We start from the raw sequence: 18,979 nt of genomic DNA, 5'->3' as shown, positions 1-18,979 counted from the left end.
CGCACACTTCATGGCTCGATACATGCAAAAGTATCGATAAGCGATGTCGTGAAATTGATAACGGGGAATACGTTCTGACGTTTCGCAACATTAAAACCAATGGCGCCAAAATGGAATATGAAAATTACACAGTCGTTGTTACAGTCGTTGTCCTACTTTTAATGTTTATTTATTCATACTTAATACATAATTATCAAATATTCAGTTGCGCATTTTACCAATCAAGTGCTGAGTGTAAGCAGCCACAATATTCGCCATCTCCGCATACATTTGATACGGATGCCTGGAACTCGCGTCAAATGCATAATTTCCAGCCATGGGCAGCGACGGTGGTGGCGGCGGCGGTGGAGGCTGTTCCGGCTGTGCCACTAACGACAAACAAATATCGCCCACCTGCAGCTGTTGGCACTTCAGCGCATACAGCTGCAGTGACAACTGCGGATCACAGGAGGCCCAACCCTGACCATAGACAAACAGCGGATGTGATGCCGTCACCTCCATATTGACCTGCAAAAGAAAGGGGGAATACTTAAGGGTCTACAAAGTGATATCAAATACGTGTATCCACCTTTAAATGCTGCGTTGCATAGCTAAAGGTAATGATGATGTTGGGACCAGCAGAAGTTCGATCAATTTTAACCACTGTCGCCTCCAACAGCTGAAAATGCGGACTACGCAGCGCCGATTGTATAAAGTCCTCCGTACGAATGTCCTCCACACGGCGCATCACACCTGTGGATAGCTCAATGTAGGAGCCCTTGTGGAAGCAACTTTTATCGTGCGATTGTTGACTGTAATTAAATGATAACAACGTTAATTTTGAATTATAAATTTACGTTAGCAACTTCACTTTGCAGCATCGTGTTGCATCTGCATCGTTGTATTCATATTCAGCTCTGACGATCTGCTCCTCGGGAGTTGCAATTGAAGACTGAAGTTCATTCAAATGAGCGCGCAGATTTCCATGGATTTTCCACGAACATTGCTCATTCGCCATTCGTCATTCGCGCCTAGCGTCACTTGTCGTTACCTGTTTACTTTATGACCCAATCCAACTCCCACTCAAGGCCAGGTAGAGACGGAGAGACGGAGGTTAGCTACCTAAATTTCCGCTTAATTTCCATTGTATTTGGCCCTCTGGCTGTTGCGCCAGGCGCCTTGGACAGACATACACACACAGAGACATTGTTTTTGCTAGTAGATATACAAAGTGTAAAAGATTTATTTGGTTTTACGTTTGCGTTTCGCTGCCGAGAATTTCACTTGCGGCGCACGGCGTTTGGTCAAACTCGGCCAACTTGGCCACGCAATGTCCAAAGCATAGATGTAGTAACGCACAAAGAAATACAACACGCCCAGCGATGAATACAATGAGGTGAGCAGCAGCGGCATAAACGGCAATTGCTGATGGACGCCAAACAAGCGACTGAACAAGTGCTCGTACAGTGGAATGGTGAGGAAGCCTAGGAAATAGATGCACTCGAGTAGGTGGAGCCCCAGCTTGGTGGCCTTATAGATGCGCTCCAGCTGGCCATAGAACATGGCCATGTAGGCCAAGTAGAGAGCATAGCGTGGCACCAGAAGATCCACCTCAAAGAGCAGCGGCAACAGCGAGAAATAGCCGGTGACAGATAGAATGAAGGCGTACTTGGCATCACGTCGATCGACGACAGCAAGAAGACTGTAAAAAAATAAGAAGTTAGCTTAGAAATAGTTAAGACGAATATTTTTCACTAGTACTTAAAACAAGATATATTCATCAATCATATTCAAAATATTACAGACAACAAACTCAATTTTGTATTACCTAAATGGAGGTATAAATGGTTCGCTTCTTCGCTAAGCACTGGTTGGAATGCCTGCTCGGGTTTAAGTCTATACTTAAAGCTGCTGACTCCCAGCTCTTACCGTTTAATCAGCCAGGGTATTATAACAATATATGTATAAAATACTTCAGTGAATTGTTGCTTACTCACCACAATGGTATAAGGCACATTAGGATTGCCTTCTCGTGCACATGCCAACCAAACATGAACGAGGAGCAGGCGCACAACACCACAGCACGTAGAAACACCAGCCTGGCTTGTCTGCAATATACAATAATAATTAAAAATACAATAGAAACAAGTCACAGCTTACTCTTTGGTCTTGCTGAGAAAGAGCTTCAGCAGAATGGGCAGCATGAAGAGTAGCGTGAGCACAAACGTTGTGCCCGGCGTGATGTTGGGCAGCACAATGTGTTTCACCTCCTGCACCAGTCCCGAGCTCGTCGACGACATCGCGTTGGGTGGAGTGCGTTTCAACGCCACCACAGCCAACTTATCAGCTGTGTTGTAGAGCGCCCAAATGTTTGGCGCCCAGTATGCGTGAGTTAGGCCTCGCTTGAAGGGAAACAGACGCGAGATTAGCTGTGGGAGCTGACGCCAAAAGGGACCAAACGAAAGCACGAATGGCGTTAGACCCACAGCCAAAAGTTTGGCAATGGAAAGCACAAATTGCCGTCTCTGCTTGCCCAGGCAATAGAACTTGAGCAGATAGACAGCAAAGGCGGGCGCCATATACAGGAAGATGTGCTTAAAGTTGAGCAGCACGGCAAAGCTGAAGGCGCTCAACAGATAGCGTTGCCTGAGCAGCGCACTCACGCTCAACAGCAGCAGGCCAAAGAGGAATCCGTTGTACTGGAAGTGTATGTGATCCACAAAGATTAATCCCACATTGAGCAGCAGCAACATACAGCCGGCAATATGTTGTTGTGTGGACTTTACCACGCCCAGGGCAGCGAGCGCAGAGCGTACGCCTAGCACATAGATCATATCCATCACAATCACCGAGATCTTTTGAAAATAAACAGTCTCCGCCGAGGCATATTTCAAATTCTGCACCACAAGCATCGCGGGATCGACATATTTGGCCAGCTGGGAGAGCAGCCACTCGAAATAGGCAAAGAATGGTGGATAGTCAAGTGTCCATTCGCTTGTGGCATCCACATACCAGCGATCCAATGGCAAACTGTGTGTTATTGCCAACCAATTGCGATGTACCTCAAAGTCGGTCGAATAACTGCAACGACAACAACAAAGTTTGTCAAGTTGCTCATACGATTTGCCGGTATTGTTTGTACTCACTGCGCTGGCAGCAACAGAACTTTTAGTGCTGTGCTTATGCCAACCAATTGCCAAAAGTATCCGCTCATCGCACTTTTACCATCAGTTAGCCACGCATTAGTCGCGAATTAATTGTATTTATTTTTCCAAAAGCGCACCGTACGTTATCGCCGCAAAGTTAGGCAAATGATTTTGAATTATCGATGCTTGCTGCTGTCGTAACTTGAATTATCGATAGCACTGTTGCTGCAAATATCGTATCGTGGCCCAGTAGACACGTAGTGTGACCAGCATGCGGCAACTTATCAGGCATTTTATAACGACGTTTTGTTTATTTGTTGTTGTTGTCTCGCACGTGCATGCATTCAAATCAAAATCATGGGAGACATTGTCGAGGCAATATTCATTAGTTCTTTAAACAATGAGCGCGCCTCCTGCAACGTGCAGGATCTGCGTACAGGCACCGATCTGATGCGATACAAAGGTGGCGGCCAAATGCAGCGACACACGCTAAATATGCTGGGCGAGAAATTCGTGATTGCGGCAAACAGCACTAAACCGCTGCTCCATGTGTGGCCCCTCAACGGACAGGAGCAGATGTCCACCATACGCTATGTCGTGCCTGGCAATGTTACTGCCTTGGCCCTTAGCCCAGATTCCGCCTTCCTCATCGCTGGCATTCAGGAAACAATCTATGTGTGGCATTTGAATTCGGGTCGATTGCTCAACATGATGGCCAAGCACTTCCAGGCGATCACCTGTATACGCTTCACCGACAACGGTGAACACTTTGCCACTGCAGGCAAGGATGGTGCCGTGCTCGTCTGGAATCTAACACGCGCTGTGGCTCCGCTAGGCAACGGCGACAGCGAGGACAATGCACCCTTCTACAGCTTCAATGATCACGGCTTGGCTGTGACTGATGTCCACATTGGCATGGGTGGCATACGGGCCTTTATGTACACCGTTTCATTGGATCGCTGCTGCAAGGTTTATGATCTCAGTAATGGCAGCATGCTACTCAGCGTCGTGTTTCCTGTGGCTTTGCACAGCGTCATCGTAAACAAGCTGGAGACGAGCGTATTTGTGGGCACCGGCGAAGGACAAGTGCTGGTCTATCACATGAACAAAATACCTCGCATGAAGGTGCAGTAAATTCCCTTTTACTCGAGCTCTATAGCTGTAACAATCGTTTCTTTTAGGAATACCATTTGGAGGAGAACGAGAGTCAAGCCTTTGTGGGTCATACGGCGGGCGCAGCCATCACAAGCCTGGCGTTGTCCGTTAATGCGGATCAGCTGATATCTGGTGGTGATGACAAACAAGTCTGTGTTTGGGATGTGGCCAGTCGCCAGCTGATTCGTAGTATTGCCCAGTTGGGCTCCATTACCAATCTGCATTTGCGTCTCATTAGCTCGTCACGCTTTCATCCGGCTCCCAAGGCGGCCAAGTTCTTTGCCGACAGCCTGAAGCGTGTGATAACGCCACCCAGTGATGACGATTATATTGAAGTGCTGGTCACCGAGGAATACGAGGATAGACAGCATTTAGAGAAACGTAATTTTGATGACAGCTACTTTCCAACCGGTCTCGAGACGGACGACGATGACGAAGAGGAAGCTGCAGCAGCAGCAGCAACTGAAGAGGAGCAAGATCAAGATCAGAATGATGATGAGGACGAGGAGATGGCGGAACCCGAAGAGTCACAAGATGCGTCTCTGTTGGCAGAACTGGCCAGCTTGCGTGCTGAGAATGCACGTCTTAAGCGTGAAGCGAAGGCTTTGGTGAACATGAAAGTGGAGCAAATCGCGGGCCAAGTGTCCAGCAAAAAGAAGAACAAAAATAGAAATCGCAAAAAGTAGTTGTAACAATTATTACATATATATCATATATAGAAATCAATAAATTTGTTAAGAAACAATAAATGTTGTGTATAGAAAGAATAACTGTTAGTTTATACAACTGTGTGTCAATTAATTGACGCCTGCCACGCCCTCTTGCCCGCCCTCCATCTCGTCATCGTCGTCATCTTGGTGGTCCTCCTCTTCGGTGGCATTGTCTTTTTCCTGCGCCAGCTGACGACGAATCTCGCGATTCGAGTCCAAGAGCACACGCAACTGGGACAGAATGTCATCGGTGCGCTGCTCCACAGCGTCCAGGGCGCAACTCAAGGCATCTAGACTCTGATTAACGTCCTCCATCTCTGTAGAATGCCCAAAAAGACGAGCATTAGACAAACATTCCCAAATTGGGCAACAAATTTGAATGTTTTATTTTTACCTTGTAGATCGGCCTCCTGCACATTTGTGTTGCCCGAATCACCGCCGGAGGACGTCGGATCATGGTTATTTCTGGGTGACATCGCCGTTGTCGTTCTGTTTGTTAGCAGTAGTTTTGCTGCAAAAAAAAAAATACAACAGGCGTCAGCTGACTATTATTTAAATTAACGCGAGCTCAGCAGCGTAGTCATCACATGCTTCCAAAGGGGTGCCAACGAATTTTGAATTTTGTTATTACTTAAATGTTATGCACACTTTATTTTTAGCTATATCATTAGCATTTTGAGAAAGCATTGCTTTGTTTTACTTAAATTTTCTCTGAACTTTATTTACATTGTTTATTGCCTACGTCCATGCATGCGCAATGTTTATATTTAATAGATTTAACCAAGTGTGTATTTTATACTGACTGGCAGCACTTCTGCGGATGTTGTGCAACACTACATGGGAGACCGTACACGATGTTGTATATTCTTATTGGTATAAAAATACTACTGTCACTTATAAAATTTGTATTTTTTTTATTTCGTTATATTAAAGTTAGAATTCATCTAAAAGAATCATTTTATCATGCTAAATGATTATCTAAATAATATTTCGCTGCAAAATCATTAATTAACCAAATTATAATTTTAAGATGCACGAACATGTCATCGATATGTCGTCGATTTTTCTCCATCCCTAGTAGTCCAATTATCAGCCGGTCCGGTCGTAAAATAATAAAAACATTGTGTCTGCATTCCGTGAACTGTTGCATAAAATTCTTATTGTCAATTGTTACCTGATACAAGTGAGTGTTTTGTTTTGTTTTTTTTTTTTTTTGTTTTAGTTTAGTTTTTATTTAAGAATTTTAAATTACAAAAAAAATTTGTATCACAATTAGTATTATTTCGTTTTGTCCATTTTCATTTTAAATAGTATAATTGTTGTTGGAAGTGGAGCCCCAAACAAACGTGTACGATTACGTTTAACTTGTTTTTGTTTGTTTAAGTGGTTGTATTTGTTATTTTACATGTGACATGTTGGTGCGTGTCCATTGTGGGCCCAGCGAGAGAGAACAAACAGCGCTCAAAGCGAACGATTTGTAATGCCTGTAGAGAGAGCGAGACAGACAGTGTAGAAGATCAACCATAGTGTCTCCTCTGCTGGGACTTACGACGTCGACAGTGGCGTCCCTGATAGCCATCCTGGCACTTGCATTCCTTGTTGCTGCCCAAGCAGACACCGTTGCTGCACTTGCAGGTGGAACGCTGCTTGCGTCCAATTTCGCAATGATGACCATCGAGTCCGTTCGGGCAGCGGCACATATTGTTGCCAATGCAGCGTCCGCCATTCTTGCACGGTATCACGCACTTGGCTGCAATGCGGCAACAACAAATTAAATAAGTTACACACTGAGCATGAATCGAGTATCGAGGATTACACTCACAGTATTCACAGTGCAGGCCGTAATATCCTTTTGAGCATTGGCATTTGTCCTTTTGTATGCATTTACCGCCATTCAAGCACTTCTCCTTGCAAATTCCTGTGGCGAAACCATAAAAAAGGAATCATGAAATGTATTGTCTTCAATCCTTAAGCTATGACAAAAAACCTCAGTCTAAAATTGATTTCAAAGATACGTATTTATGATATTATGACTCTTCTATTTACAGCCAAACAATGCTAAGAACCGCCAGTAGTGCGGGCAAGCAGATTATCCGTCTTTCCAGACGCTGCAGCACCGCCACCTCTTCCCCCAATGCCAATACCGACAGTAAACCAAAGCCTCCATTGCGCCCTCGACCAACACCGCTAACAGATGAGATTATACGCGTGGATCATGCTGGCGAATTGGGCGCCGATCGCATATATGCGGGACAAATGGCAATTCTGGGCAATGGGCCCATGGGCAAAACAATTGAGCATATGTGGGAGCAGGAGAAGGAGCATCGCAAGCAATTCGAGCATCTAATACAACACCATCGAGTGCGTCCCACAGTCATGGCGCCCATTTGGAATGTGGCTGCATTTGCCCTGGGCGCGGGCACAGCGCTGATGGGTGAGAAGGCCGCCATGGCCTGCACTGTGGCTGTAGAAACAGTGATCGTTGAACACTACAACGATCAGTTGCGACAGATTATGGAATCCCCGAACCCAGATAAGGTATGTTTAGTAATGAAAACAAAGAGGTTCTGAAGTCTTTACAAGTATTTCTAACATTTTGCAGGAGCTGCTGGAGACGATCACAAAGTTTCGCGACGAGGAACAAGAGCATCACGACACCGGCATTGATTGTGGTGCTGAGCAGGCGCCGTTCTATAACGCCTTGACCGAGGTCATTAAATTTGGCTGCAAGACAGCCATAGCTATATCCAAAAAGATCTAAATGTGAACGTTTAACCATGTGTGCTATTAAATATATAGATAAATAGATCGTAAAATATAATCTGTGAGCTGTCAGCTGTGACATTTAATTCTGGATTTAATTCATTTGCAATGAATTTACAACCTTCTAGCTATTACTGTTTGGGCAGTTCCTTGATGTATTTGTTAGTCAGTTAATAAAGCTGTAAAGCGTAAAATAAAATGTGCTTGTTGTCCGACATTTAACTAATCCATTTGCTGTGGGAGTTTTGATTGCAGCCTTTTAGCTCTTACCATTTTGGGCTGAGTTTTAATACTTCTCTAAGGCAACCAAGAGAATATGTTTTATTTAATAACTTGTGGTATTAAAAAAGTGGATATTATTATGGTAGACTAGCTCCGTGGCAATGAAATATAGTATCTGCTGCATTTCATTTCAGCCTTCTAACTCATACCGGTTGGACTGCTTATACAGCTGTGAACTTTGAAATAGCAGTGCAACTTCGAGAAAATTTAATAATGTAGTTATATGTTATTTCTATCGCACTGATATTTTAAAGTTCACAGCTGTACTCCTATCAGTCAGTTAGTCTGGATAGTATTCTATATAGAGAAGTGTGGTTGACTTACCGCCCTCGCACTGTGTGCCTTGATAGCCATCGGGACAGGTGCATTTCGATGGCTCCGTGCAATTGCCGCCGTTGAGGCATTGTGGGAAACAGAAGGCCGTCTCACAGTATTGGCCTGTGTAACCGACGTTGCATTTGCAGATGTGATCCTCGTTGCAGTAACCATTCTTGCCACATTTCAGTGTGCATTCTGGATCGGGAGCTTAAGTTTATTTAGTTTAGTTCAATCATTTTTTGTTTTTGTCGTTTGTGGTTTTGTTGTGTGTGTGTTTTTTCTTTGTTTTTGTTTTTTTCTTTTTCTAAGAGAAAGTGAAAGCGGACTTTGTGTGTGCGTGTGTGTGTGTAGATGTATGTAAGCACAACGAATGAGTCGAGAGACTCGACAAAGCGAAAGGGTATACCAGAGATAGCACAAAAAAGCATAAGAAGAAAAGCAGAGCAAAGAAACGATCTTGTCTTTTATGTGACTGAAAATAAATTTGCAAATATGTTTTGTTTTCGATGATGTTTGCTACCAAAATTTGGTGGCTCTATTATTTGTAGTTTCTGAGATCTGTGCATTTAAGGGAATGGACAGACGGCCGGGAGGACGCGTTGTCAATTATATTTTTCTGCAATTACTGTTCTTTTATTTCTGAAATCTTTTCAAAAACCTCTTCAAATCGTGTTTCTAGTTTCTAAATATGCTGTTATTGAGCTTAAGAAAACCCAGGAAAAGAGATATCGATAGCGAGTGAGCTTGGAGCGTAGAGATAAGAATACGAGTGTGCTGTAAGGAAGGAAGGGGAAGTACAAGTAAAAGCGGACGAATGGCGAAACGGAAAAGCATTAGCGACAGTACGAAAAATGAATGATAAAATGTAATTACAAATAGAGCACGCCCAAGAACAAAAACAAATACCATAAGGTAAAATTCCGAAAATTGATTTTGAATAGTTTGCTCTTGAGCGCCCTCAACGGTGTTCTATGCAAATTTGAATATAAAGCATTTTTATTGACTTTTCATATACACTACCTTGCAAAGTTGTTAGTGAAGTAGGGTTGGAAGCGTCTATATCATACACACCTCTATGTGCGCATTCCTTTTTGAAGTTCAGACGGATGGGTGTGCCCGATAATGGTTTGTTCTTTTTGGTCTGAATCTTGAGGCCGACATTGAAGGAGGCGGTGCCCGAGCTGTTTCCGGTGCAGGGCAGGAATATGCTAAAATCTAGCTTAGATTGATATATAGAAAAATGGGGAAACAGTGCGATTGCACACTGCATTCTAAAACTTCACTCTATGATGGGCTTACTTACTTTTCTGCTCCTGCGGAATGCGGCCACGTTTGTTGATCGACAACGTTGGCGCCTTCAAAATGCTCTCGTCCATTGTCTGCAGTCGATCGAAATCGTAGAAATACTTGCGTTTGCCCGACTTCCATGTGAAGTTCACATAGTTCACCTCCGATGGTATCACCAGATAATTGTAGAACGTCGTGTCGCGCATCTCGTTCGTCACGCGGCCATTGTGAATGGCATAGATGCGATCCGAGTAGCCCTGGGGAAAGTAGAGCGCTGTGGGGAAGAATTGATAGCTTACTGATAAAAGATAAAGCGCTACTTGTGCGAGGAGTCTATAATCTATATATCTACATTTCTAGAATAGCACGAGAGTTCATTTGAAGAGAGTAACCCTGAACCGGTTCAACGAGTAATCTATGTTCATATTCTTACAAGCATTATTCTGCTTTTATTTTAGTTCCCACATAAAACTATATTTGATTCTTCTCTACTATATTATCACAGTGATAACATTTAAGCTAGAATATTATCAAAACGGTTCAAGGCTGAACCAGTTCGATGAACCGCAATTTCTACTCCTTGAAAATTTAATTCATATTTTGATTGCAACATAAAAACTTAGCTCGAATTTACTCGGGTATTTTTTAAAAATGCAAAAGCTTTAAAGCCGAGCCATTCTGAAAAACACACAGAATCATCTCAATCAGCAGAACGGTTCAAGGCTGAACCATTTGGATGAACCGCAATTTTTACTCTTTTAAAATTTAATTCATATTTTAATTTCAACATACAAACTTAGCTTGAATCGACTTGGCCGAACCGATCCGAAAAAAACGCATTTTTATCCGATGAAAGTAAAAGTAATTGTGGCCCCGATCCGGTTCACAGAATCATCTCAATCAGCAGAACGGTTCAAGGCTGAACCATTTGGATGAACCGCAATTTCTCCTCAGTTCATATTTTGATTCTAATTTTGAAACTAAACTCGAAGCTATTTGGCTATTTTTAAGTAATACAAAAGTTTCAAATGCCGAACTGTTCCAGAAACCGCATTTGTACTCGCTAATTGGTGCAGCGAACCGGTTCACAGAGTGTTTAACAAACTCACCGCTTAGCATCTTGAGCTGCTGTTCGTTGATCCAGAGCGAGATGCTCTCCTCATTGCGATTGTGTCGATTGCCTCCACCACCGCCCTGCGCTCTCCTTCGTCCCGAGCGTCGATGGAAGCCTCCGCCTCCTCCTCCTCCAGCTCCACCTCCGCCTGCGGAGTGTCCAGCGCCAATGCTGCTATCGCTATCTGCAATATTATCGACATCATCGCCAAGACTGTGATTCTCCTCTGAGCTGATCGAATCGCCTCTTCTATTGTTATTGTTGTTGTTGTTGTGACGATTGTGATTCTGACGACACTCGATGTGGCCAAGGCATAATATGGTTTGGACAATCAGCACCAGATAGAACCATTTGACAAAGCAACCGAGTTCCTGCAGTGGCATGTTTGCTGTGATTGGAGAGGGGAGAGGAGAGGGGACGATCATCAAAATAACAAACAGATGCACATTAATTAATAGATCAGCTGCAATCGCAATATTGCAAATTGCAAATTGAAAATTGGCAAATCGAAATGGAAATGGAAATACTATTCAAACAAAGCAACAGATATCAAACAATATTTGCATTTCTCAGTCGCACTCGATGTTTGCTTTTCTTTGTTCAGTTCGCTTCCTTTGCTTCGCAACTTTGCTGTGCACTCGCAAATATTGACTTTGCTATTCATAAAAAAAACGAAATGAAAAAATAAAACTGATTGAGCTAAGTGCCCAATGCAAAGAAAACTCTATTTGAACATCGCATATTCGCGATATATCCACAATCAACACAGATGGCAGCTGACAATAACAAAAAAAGCACATATATCGACACTTTATTAAATTAGTTTATAAGTATTATTAACACAATAAATTAACAATACCAGAAATAGAAATAGAATTGAACTAGAAGCTGAATTCAACCTAAATTGAAGATCAATCAATTATAATTTTTCACAACCTAATTAAAGGGTCTCGAGATGTCACAACTGTGACCACATTTATCCATTCTTATGTCTTCTCATTTTGAAGGTTGTCCCAAGAAAAAAAAAACCCCATTTGAATTCCACTTTATACTGATATTTGAAATTATCTTCTTAGTATTATTATTTCATATTTTTTCTTAATTCAATTTCACATTTTGAATTCCACTTTCTTACTCCTATTTGATACTTATTTATATTATTATTTCATATTCGTTTTAACTTATTTAGAAAAGTTTCATTTCAATTCTATACAGATTTATCATACTCGTTTCTCTATCAATTAATATGTTTTCGAACTGCAATTTAAATGAGTTATTTTCTTAGGATTATCTAACTGATTTCCATAATGATTTTAACGTCTTGATTTGGTTTTGAAATGGATTGAAATGGCAAAGTGAATGTGCATTGAATGCAGCTACTGGGGATTGATCTTAACTCCAAAAGCAAAAGCAAAACAAAAATAATCTATAATAAAATACAAAAAAAAGAGGAGAAGAGGTTACAATGCGGTTGATGCGTTGATCGTTAATGGAAGCTGCGACTGTGATACAGAGATCGGAGTAGGAGATGAGAGATGGGCGATGGGAGACAGAAGGCAGAAGGCAGAAGACGGTGGACAGAAGACAGAAGACAGACTTGGAGACAGAGCAGGTACAAAGTCGTTAGCACTTGGCGTGGTGTGAAGAGTAGTTGTTGCCCAAGAGAGTCAACGATGTTGCCTGCAGGTGCAGTGGCCGAGGCCGAGGCAAGACGACGGGGCACAGACAAGGCAGAAATTTAACATAATGAAAGAAAAAAAAAAACACAAAAAAAAAAAACGACAGACGGGTGAAAAAATGAATGTGATCGGAGACAGGCCAAAACGACATCGAATCAGTTGCCAGGCAGACGGACGGACGGACGGACGGACAGACGGACAGACAGGCCACTTGGCTGGCCATTTGTCTGGCCATCAACAGCACGTACTGAATGAGCGTAACGAGGGGAACAGCGACAACGACAACAACGACAACAATAACAACAACAAAGAGACAAAGAGGTAGCGGGACAAGGAACGGGAACGGGAGTCGATGATGTCCATGTCGAAGAAAACAAGTTAAGGTGTCTTAATAAGATCAAACATGGCGATTATGAGGAATTACTTGAAGATAATGACATGTGGCTTCGCATTAAGCATACAAATAAGGAATGCCATCGACCAACAATCGACAATCGAGGCTATCGATATGCGATACGATACGACGACATTCTCTCTCTCTCTCTCCTTAACAATTGAGGTTATGCTCACACACACAGAGACACACACAGTGACACAGTGACTGCCAGCAGTATGTTGTCTTCTGCACCAAGAAGGGTAATAAAACTGAGCATATCAAATAAAGTGACACTATAATCCGTTTGTCTGTTCAATTTTTGAGCAATGAATGATTAAGATTAAGAATGAGTAAGAATCAAGTAAAATTTTACTATAATTTTTAGTTTCTTCTTTTTTTTTTAATTAACTCTTCTTACTTGTTTTTTAATTGCATCCAATTAGAGTTGCTCCACCCACGTTCTTTGCAAACTTCTTCAAATTGACGGATGTGAAGAAAGCTTATAAAGAATTGAAATGAACACAACGCAATAAACTCTGGCAGATACTACATAAAAAATAAAACAAAAACAAATAAAAATAGCACGCAGCATTTCATTTGTTTTGACTTTTCCCCATTTGGAAATAACAACACCAACAAAATGCTATAATATTATATTTTGTGTGATTAATGGAAATATTGATAAGAGCCCCGCTTGATACGTTGATTAGTTAGTGGCACTTAGTAGACACAAGTGCACAAGACGGAGACATACATATGTATATACTATTTTAATATAATTGTTTGTATACTCAATTTCAAACGATTCGATTCACATGTCTTGTCTGTTGCTCAATCGTTTTTTAGTTGACATCCTCAAGAAAAAAAGGTCACGCAAACTGCGCTTGAAACTGGAATTTCAATAGAATCGTTGTCTCAACGAGATTCCTGACTTTCCTGACATAACTGACTGTAATTGAGAAATGTAAAGCTGGGCATTCTTTATTTTAATTAAATATTGTTATAATGAAATAGAAGAATTACTCTTTATTTTAATTTTATGAGAAATGTAATAAGAAATTTATTTATTTCAATTTTCATTTACCTATTTTGATAATAAATTCAAGTTTTTCCCCTTCGTTAAAAATTGAGATACTTTTATAACTCTTTATTTATTGCAATTTTCAGTTTCCGATTTGATAATAAATTATAATTTCTTAACTCTCTATTTATTTTAATTGTATTTACCTATTTTGCAATCAATTGAATGTTTTAAAATCTCAACTGTGCCATAGAATTTTCTCTCAGTGTAATCTATCAGCGTGCTGTAAGATTGTGCATAGTAAAATAGTTTTGTTACTTCCGATTATAGCTCAATTTGAGTTCGAGTTCAAGTTTGTTTTGGCATGTTTATAAGCAATCCAAACAAATAGCCTCACCCTATATCACACCTTAAAGCGATCTCTCAGTTACCATGATCAGAGAAGTGTATGGAGCGACTAAAAAGGACAGATTAACATTTAAGCGTGAAACCGAAGACAGCAACAACTGCATTCAAAGCAGAAAGCAGAAGCAGAAGCATCAACAGCAGCAGCAACAATTTGTTAGCTCTTTACGATTATTGCCTTTCTCACACCTTATTACCCAGAATATAAAGAAGAGGCCAACAACAACAAATGGAAATAAAAATAAAAATTTCAGAGAACGAAGCAAGAGGATGGGATCGGGATCGAGATCGGAATTGGAGATGGAATTGAAATCGGGATAGCAATGACATAGTGTGTCCCACTCTTCGTCTCAATTCCAGTCTCACTCTCCCTCTCTTTTGCTCTGATTCTCTCCTCTCAATCTCTCTTTATATGCCTGTCTTTTGGTATTGGGAATCCAGTTTGAAGTTGGGTTTGAGTTTTAAGTTTGGGTTCGGTCAGAGAAACGGAAGAACTGTGGAAATCGCATACTCATATGTCTGTATGTTTGGACAGCGACCACTTTAGGAGCCCTCGAGCCGAAGAGGCGGTTGACATAGCCAGCCGCAGGGCTGGACAAAACTCAGGGCTGGCGACAAAGCACGAAGCTGGGATGATGCAATAAAAATGTGTCAGGCAGAAGTTGAGTTGATGAAGAAAAAACGAATAGCTAAACAAAATTAAAGCATAAACAATGCCAACACGATCCTCATATCAAATCGATGTTACTTTTTAACTTGTCTCCCGATTTAAATGATGCTAACAATCACAAAGATAACCAGAACAATAACAAGAACAACAATAACAACAACAATAAGCACAACACTCGTTGTTTGCTTAATGAACAACACACAACTGAAGAGAGCATCAAAAACACCTTCAGTAAATATTTGCAACCAGGCAACCAGACAATCACAGCATCGCCTCCACATCAACCTAGGCGACTTTCGAATGCTCTACAAAGTGAAGTGCAAATATGAACTTTGCTTTTAAATGCTTTTGTCATTATTGTACTTACATCACTTAAAAATTAGAGTTATTCTTTCAGGAAGTGAAAAAAAAGCAAAAATGCCTTAAAAATAAATCAATTTGTATTTTTTTTTTTTTACATTTTTCATAGTATACAAAACATTAAAGAATTTATTTGGCTAAAAAGCTTTTGACCAAAATAAATAAGTTTAAAAAAAAAAATGGGAATGTAATTTTCGATTTAAGCTTGTGGCAAGTTTAAAAATAAGATTATTATGATTTGTCACAATTTTCATATTTTCAGGTGTTATATTTTTTACTGATCCGAAATTTGTACAATTTTAAACAATCAATTGATTTGATTTGGAAATTAGAGTAAAGTAAAACTGATCCTTTCACTAATTTCCACTCGATGTTATTTAAAAATTTCCTTATAAACCCAAATTTCAAAAAAAATTAATATAGAAATGATAAAAAAATGCAAGATAAATGATAATATTTCTAATAAATATTAGTTTTTCGCTATAACAATATAATTTTAAGTGCAACTCCAAAATAATTCTATAATATCTGAGTTATTATTGTCGCGATCGTTTTGGCCATATGCTCATCTCTTGACCACTGGCCAGAAGATGAAGGAAGAAGAAGCGAACACATATAATAATAATAACAACAGCAACAACGAGGAGAACAAGAACAACGAACGACTGTCTCCAAGTGGGCTCAAGTACCGCTGTCGACGTCGCTGCCAACGTCGACTGCGACGGCGACAGCGACGTCGCAGTGCAGCCGGTCAAGTAGCGAGCGCGAGACAAGCAGGCTGGCTGGCAGACCAGCCAGGCCAAGACAAAACGACAGACGCTGCGGGATGGGATGGGATGGGACGGGACGAGATGAAACGTGACAAGGAGATGGGCATGGGAATGTTAACGGGTGGACGGGGAAAGACAAAACAGCGCAGACAACAACCAGTAAGCGAGCAAAGAGCAAACGAGAGAGAGAGAGAGAGAGAGAGAAGCTGAAGGAGAAGAAGAAGGAGGAGAGATGAGCAGAAGCTACTTCACAGAAAACAGAACTCTGATTTCTGATTTTGCGATTGTATTGTGCAGCTCCGTGTGTGTGTGCGTGTTTGCTGTGTGTGATTGTAAAAGTATGTGTGTCTGTGTGTGTGTGTGTGCATACGATCGAGATTGAGGAGTTTTGCACACCACTCCATTTGTTTGTCGTTGCTGCACACACACACACACACACATACACTCACATAAGTGGTCAAGAAGTCGACTGTTTGCCGGTCTACTACCAACAACAACAACAACAACAGCAAGGTGGGCAACAAGGTGTTAGCGATGGCGGCAGCAGAACAGCAGAAGCGCAGTCCGCATTCATAGTCAGTGCTGCATTGGACAATGACTTTCACGCCTTTCAAGCGCGCCAAAACGCAAACAACAACACCAAAGTAAATATAGTCTGTGTGCCTGTGTGTGTGAGTATGTGCAGTAAGTACAGGCGGCCCAGTGGAGGCTAACAAAATACACTGCAAGAAAAACATTGGGCACATTAGAAAAAAAAACGCCACTACACACAAGTAAAAACAACTACACCGAAAGCTTTACGGCAACTTCTGTAGGATCCGTTCAGCTCTCCAGCTCAGCTGATACCGTTGAACTCAGCTTTGAAAGCTTCTTATACTCCAGCTTGCTCCCACACACACACACACACACACAAACGCACGCAGTTGACTGAAGCTCAATTAGTGCTCAGGGTCAACTTTGCAAAAAAATAAAAAGAAAACAAAAATCCAACCGAAAACAAAAGCAAAGACTAAACACGAAAAAAAGGGTTCAAAATTTGCATTACGTAATTTATCGACTATCTGTACGCATATAATGTTGTATATCGGCTGTTAGCCGGCTTCACTTAGCTCGCACTTTGAATATTGAACAACAACTACAAAAACAACAGCAGCAGCATTCGAAGGAGCATTCAATTTGTCTGCCAAAGAAGAGAGACATCACATCAACAGCATCGTTATCATTATCATCACACTGACGATGACGATAATGATGTTGCCGATGATCGTTCGCCGCGTTCAACAGGCAATCAAGTGTACTAAATGAAGCGGACAAGCGAATATTAATTGAACGATCGTTGTTGGGGCAGCAGCCAGCGATCAATCGATTGATATTAAAAACCGTTGAAAGAGCTGCAAATTGGATGCTGCCCGCCCCGCCTCGCCTCGCCTTAACTTCCTCACCGACACAACTTTACCGCTTCTTATTGTTGTTTATGGTTGATCGTATCGTATTTTTCTTTTTGCTGTTTCTTTTTTTTGGCGCTATTAATTCTCAAAGCTATTTCACTAGGTTTTTGATGTTTTCGTAGAATCCTTTTAAATTGCACATTAACAAATAAATTAACAAAAATCACATAATCACACACACACACACACACACATAAATTTGTTATATATTCATTCAAATTACTTTAGCTTTAGATCATTAATTCGTATGCGAAAACTTTGCAAATTTCTTCCGTTTGCAGCGGAGGACGAGACTCTCTGACGACGACAAGTGCGAGTACCGTTCGAAACCGTTGACTTTTTGTTTTGCTGCTATGCAGTGTGGGGCCGGCAACGTGACCACAGACTACAGTTGAAAATATACTTTTTTACGGCGGCAAATATATACCAAACAGAACGATTGGCTGGTTACACTGCAGCGAATATGTTGGTATTTTTCTTGTGCAATACGACGCGCGTATTTTAAAAATTATTTTTTGCAGCAGTGCTCCAAACAAACTTTTCACACTAATTGATAACAGTTTTGCAATATACGAAAAATACATCAAGCATTTGTTTTTATGCTTACACAAGGAAATGCAGATTCTGCAATTGATCAACAATATAATACCAAAAAGTTACATCAGCGAACAGAAGACAATGTACCAAACTGTGAATATATGTGTAAATGTTAACATAATGTTGCTGAACTGTTAAAGCTTGGCGCTAACTTCAAAACGTTCTATGAATTAAAAATTTAGAAACCCGTTAAATTTTTTTTAAAGGAAAAATACATTTATTTGTAGCCATTTTTCTTACGAATAAATGTATAACATTCAGTTACAAATACATTTACAATTGAAAATTGCTCTACTTGGGGGAAACGAAAGTACGAATACGTCACGATAAATATATATGTATATATATTATTTTTTAATAACTAATTAGTTAAGTTAAACATACAATGTAGTAGACTAAAATTACAAAAAAAAAACATAAAATTAAAAAAAAAATGTTGAAACTGTTAAGTTTAGCTTAAACATTAGGATTTGCGGTACGAGGTTTGCGGATTGTTTGTTTGTTGTTGTTGATTTTGTTTTTGTTTATCCGATTACATTAAATTACATTACATTACATACATACATATTTAAAAATGTGGATATTATTTAAAACTGGTAACGGATGTCCCTCAAATTGTACATCAAAAATTGATAATAGGCACATACAAAGCAATGACTAAATCAGAGATATCCCGATATACGATGAGTTGTATATCGATTATAAATATATATATATATATATTTGTATGTTCATATAGCATTCAATGCCTGTGTGCGTCTCTGTGTGAATGTCTGTGTGTGTGTATGGACATACATAGGTAGAGGTTAGTTAATTTAGATTTAGGTAGCTTTAAATTTTGATTTAATTTCAATTTCAATTTCAATGTGTTTGTGTCTGAGTGTGTGTGTCTGTGTATG

General features: G+C 40.6%; 6 protein-coding genes across 11 annotated transcripts; 2 read left to right on the top strand and 4 right to left on the bottom strand.

Annotated features, from left to right (window-relative positions):
* Positions 1 to 201: 201 nt before the first annotated feature.
* Positions 202 to 942, bottom strand: LOC117574143 (ataxin-1-like). The gene is made up of 3 exons (XM_034257822.2): positions 851 to 942; positions 569 to 791; positions 202 to 507 (listed from the first exon to the last, which is right to left on the bottom strand). Exons 1-3 carry the CDS (start codon positions 940 to 942, stop codon positions 202 to 204), a joined length of 621 nt encoding a protein of 206 aa, XP_034113713.1.
* Positions 943 to 1,097: 155 nt separating this feature from the next.
* LOC117574090 (probable dolichyl pyrophosphate Glc1Man9GlcNAc2 alpha-1,3-glucosyltransferase) lies at positions 1,098 to 3,304 on the bottom strand. The gene is made up of 4 exons (XM_034257730.2): positions 3,126 to 3,304; positions 2,140 to 3,060; positions 1,977 to 2,087; positions 1,098 to 1,681 (listed from the first exon to the last, which is right to left on the bottom strand). Exons 1-4 carry the CDS (start codon positions 3,191 to 3,193, stop codon positions 1,222 to 1,224), a joined length of 1,560 nt encoding a protein of 519 aa, XP_034113621.1. The 5' UTR covers positions 3,194 to 3,304; the 3' UTR covers positions 1,098 to 1,221.
* Positions 3,305 to 3,428: 124 nt separating this feature from the next.
* LOC117566012 (WD repeat-containing protein 18) lies at positions 3,429 to 5,050 on the top strand. The gene is made up of 2 exons (XM_034245437.2): positions 3,429 to 4,250; positions 4,307 to 5,050. Exons 1-2 carry the CDS (start codon positions 3,483 to 3,485, stop codon positions 4,964 to 4,966), a joined length of 1,428 nt encoding a protein of 475 aa, XP_034101328.1. The 5' UTR covers positions 3,429 to 3,482; the 3' UTR covers positions 4,967 to 5,050.
* On the bottom strand, positions 4,964 to 5,823 carry LOC117574152 (UPF0184 protein CG14818). The gene is made up of 3 exons (XM_034257834.2): positions 5,717 to 5,823; positions 5,385 to 5,501; positions 4,964 to 5,307 (listed from the first exon to the last, which is right to left on the bottom strand). Exons 1-3 carry the CDS (start codon positions 5,736 to 5,738, stop codon positions 5,078 to 5,080), a joined length of 369 nt encoding a protein of 122 aa, XP_034113725.1. The 5' UTR covers positions 5,739 to 5,823; the 3' UTR covers positions 4,964 to 5,077.
* A 164-nt stretch (positions 5,824 to 5,987) lies between these two features.
* LOC117574137 (5-demethoxyubiquinone hydroxylase, mitochondrial) lies at positions 5,988 to 7,961 on the top strand. Its single transcript, XM_034257808.2, has 3 exons — positions 5,988 to 6,173; positions 7,039 to 7,528; positions 7,593 to 7,961. Exons 2-3 carry the CDS (start codon positions 7,046 to 7,048, stop codon positions 7,749 to 7,751), a joined length of 642 nt encoding a protein of 213 aa, XP_034113699.1. The 5' UTR covers positions 5,988 to 6,173; positions 7,039 to 7,045; the 3' UTR covers positions 7,752 to 7,961.
* On the bottom strand, positions 6,306 to 17,845 carry LOC117574098 (protein shifted). 6 transcript variants are annotated; one of them, XM_034257757.2, is made up of 8 exons: positions 17,707 to 17,845; positions 10,750 to 11,142; positions 9,657 to 9,914; positions 9,374 to 9,568; positions 8,360 to 8,560; positions 6,813 to 6,908; positions 6,540 to 6,740; positions 6,306 to 6,474 (listed from the first exon to the last, which is right to left on the bottom strand). In XM_034257757.2, exons 2-8 carry the CDS (start codon positions 11,135 to 11,137, stop codon positions 6,452 to 6,454), a joined length of 1,362 nt encoding a protein of 453 aa, XP_034113648.1. In that variant the 5' UTR covers positions 11,138 to 11,142; positions 17,707 to 17,845; the 3' UTR covers positions 6,306 to 6,451. The 6 variants fall into 6 exon arrangements, with proteins under 6 accessions (XP_034113648.1, XP_051864453.1, XP_034113633.1 ...); XM_052008493.1 differs by adding an exon at positions 13,228 to 13,308 and having other exon boundaries at positions 6,306 to 6,740; positions 17,707 to 17,841; XM_034257742.2 differs by having other exon boundaries at positions 6,306 to 6,740.
* Between the last annotated feature and the right edge of the window lie 1,134 nt (positions 17,846 to 18,979).

The sequence above is a fragment of the Drosophila albomicans genome, chromosome X (genome assembly GCF_009650485.2).
Source record: "Drosophila albomicans strain 15112-1751.03 chromosome X, ASM965048v2, whole genome shotgun sequence".
Lineage (NCBI taxonomy): Eukaryota > Metazoa > Arthropoda > Insecta > Diptera > Drosophilidae > Drosophila > Drosophila albomicans.
Note: the sequence above shows the minus strand (reverse complement) of the source record. Positions and strands in the feature narration are given on the sequence as shown.

What these genes read in the sequence shown, in the direction of transcription:
- LOC117574143 (XM_034257822.2), bottom strand. Translation starts at nt 942, where the DNA reads ATGAACTTCAGTCTTCAATTGCAACTCCCGAGGAGCAGATCGTCAGAG. An exon ending in ATGCAACACGATGCTGCAAA is followed by an intron (nt 792 to 850) that starts GTGAAGTTGCTA and finishes ATTTAATTACAG; the next exon opens with TCAACAATCGCACGATAAAA. An exon ending in ATGCAACGCAGCATTTAAAG is followed by an intron (nt 508 to 568) that starts GTGGATACACGT and finishes TTTCTTTTGCAG; the next exon opens with GTCAATATGGAGGTGACGGC.
- LOC117574090 (XM_034257730.2), bottom strand. Translation starts at nt 3,193, where the DNA reads ATGAGCGGATACTTTTGGCAATTGGTTGGCATAAGCACAGCACTAAAA. An exon ending in GTTCTGTTGCTGCCAGCGCA is followed by an intron (nt 3,061 to 3,125) that starts GTGAGTACAAAC and finishes TTGTCGTTGCAG; the next exon opens with TTATTCGACCGACTTTGAGG. An exon ending in TTTCTCAGCAAGACCAAAGA is followed by an intron (nt 2,088 to 2,139) that starts GTAAGCTGTGAC and finishes TGTATATTGCAG; the next exon opens with ACAAGCCAGGCTGGTGTTTC.
- LOC117566012 (XM_034245437.2), top strand. Translation starts at nt 3,483, where the DNA reads ATGGGAGACATTGTCGAGGCAATATTCATTAGTTCTTTAAACAATGAG. An exon ending in ACAAAATACCTCGCATGAAG is followed by an intron (nt 4,251 to 4,306) that starts GTGCAGTAAATT and finishes CGTTTCTTTTAG; the next exon opens with GAATACCATTTGGAGGAGAA.
- LOC117574152 (XM_034257834.2), bottom strand. Translation starts at nt 5,738, where the DNA reads ATGGACGTAGGCAATAAACAAT. An exon ending in GGACGTAGGCAATAAACAAT is followed by an intron (nt 5,502 to 5,716) that starts GTAAATAAAGTT and finishes TTTTTTTTGCAG; the next exon opens with CAAAACTACTGCTAACAAAC. An exon ending in GCAGGAGGCCGATCTACAAG is followed by an intron (nt 5,308 to 5,384) that starts GTAAAAATAAAA and finishes GGCATTCTACAG; the next exon opens with AGATGGAGGACGTTAATCAG.
- LOC117574137 (XM_034257808.2), top strand. Translation starts at nt 7,046, where the DNA reads ATGCTAAGAACCGCCAGTAGTGCGGGCAAGCAGATTATCCGTCTTTCC. An exon ending in AATCCCCGAACCCAGATAAG is followed by an intron (nt 7,529 to 7,592) that starts GTATGTTTAGTA and finishes AACATTTTGCAG; the next exon opens with GAGCTGCTGGAGACGATCAC.
- LOC117574098 (XM_034257742.2), bottom strand. Translation starts at nt 11,137, where the DNA reads ATGCCACTGCAGGAACTCGGTTGCTTTGTCAAATGGTTCTATCTGGTG. An exon ending in CATTCCGCAGGAGCAGAAAA is followed by an intron (nt 9,569 to 9,656) that starts GTAAGTAAGCCC and finishes AATCTAAGCTAG; the next exon opens with ATTTTAGCATATTCCTGCCC. An exon ending in TTCACTAACAACTTTGCAAG is followed by an intron (nt 8,561 to 9,373) that starts GTAGTGTATATG and finishes AATAAACTTAAG; the next exon opens with CTCCCGATCCAGAATGCACA.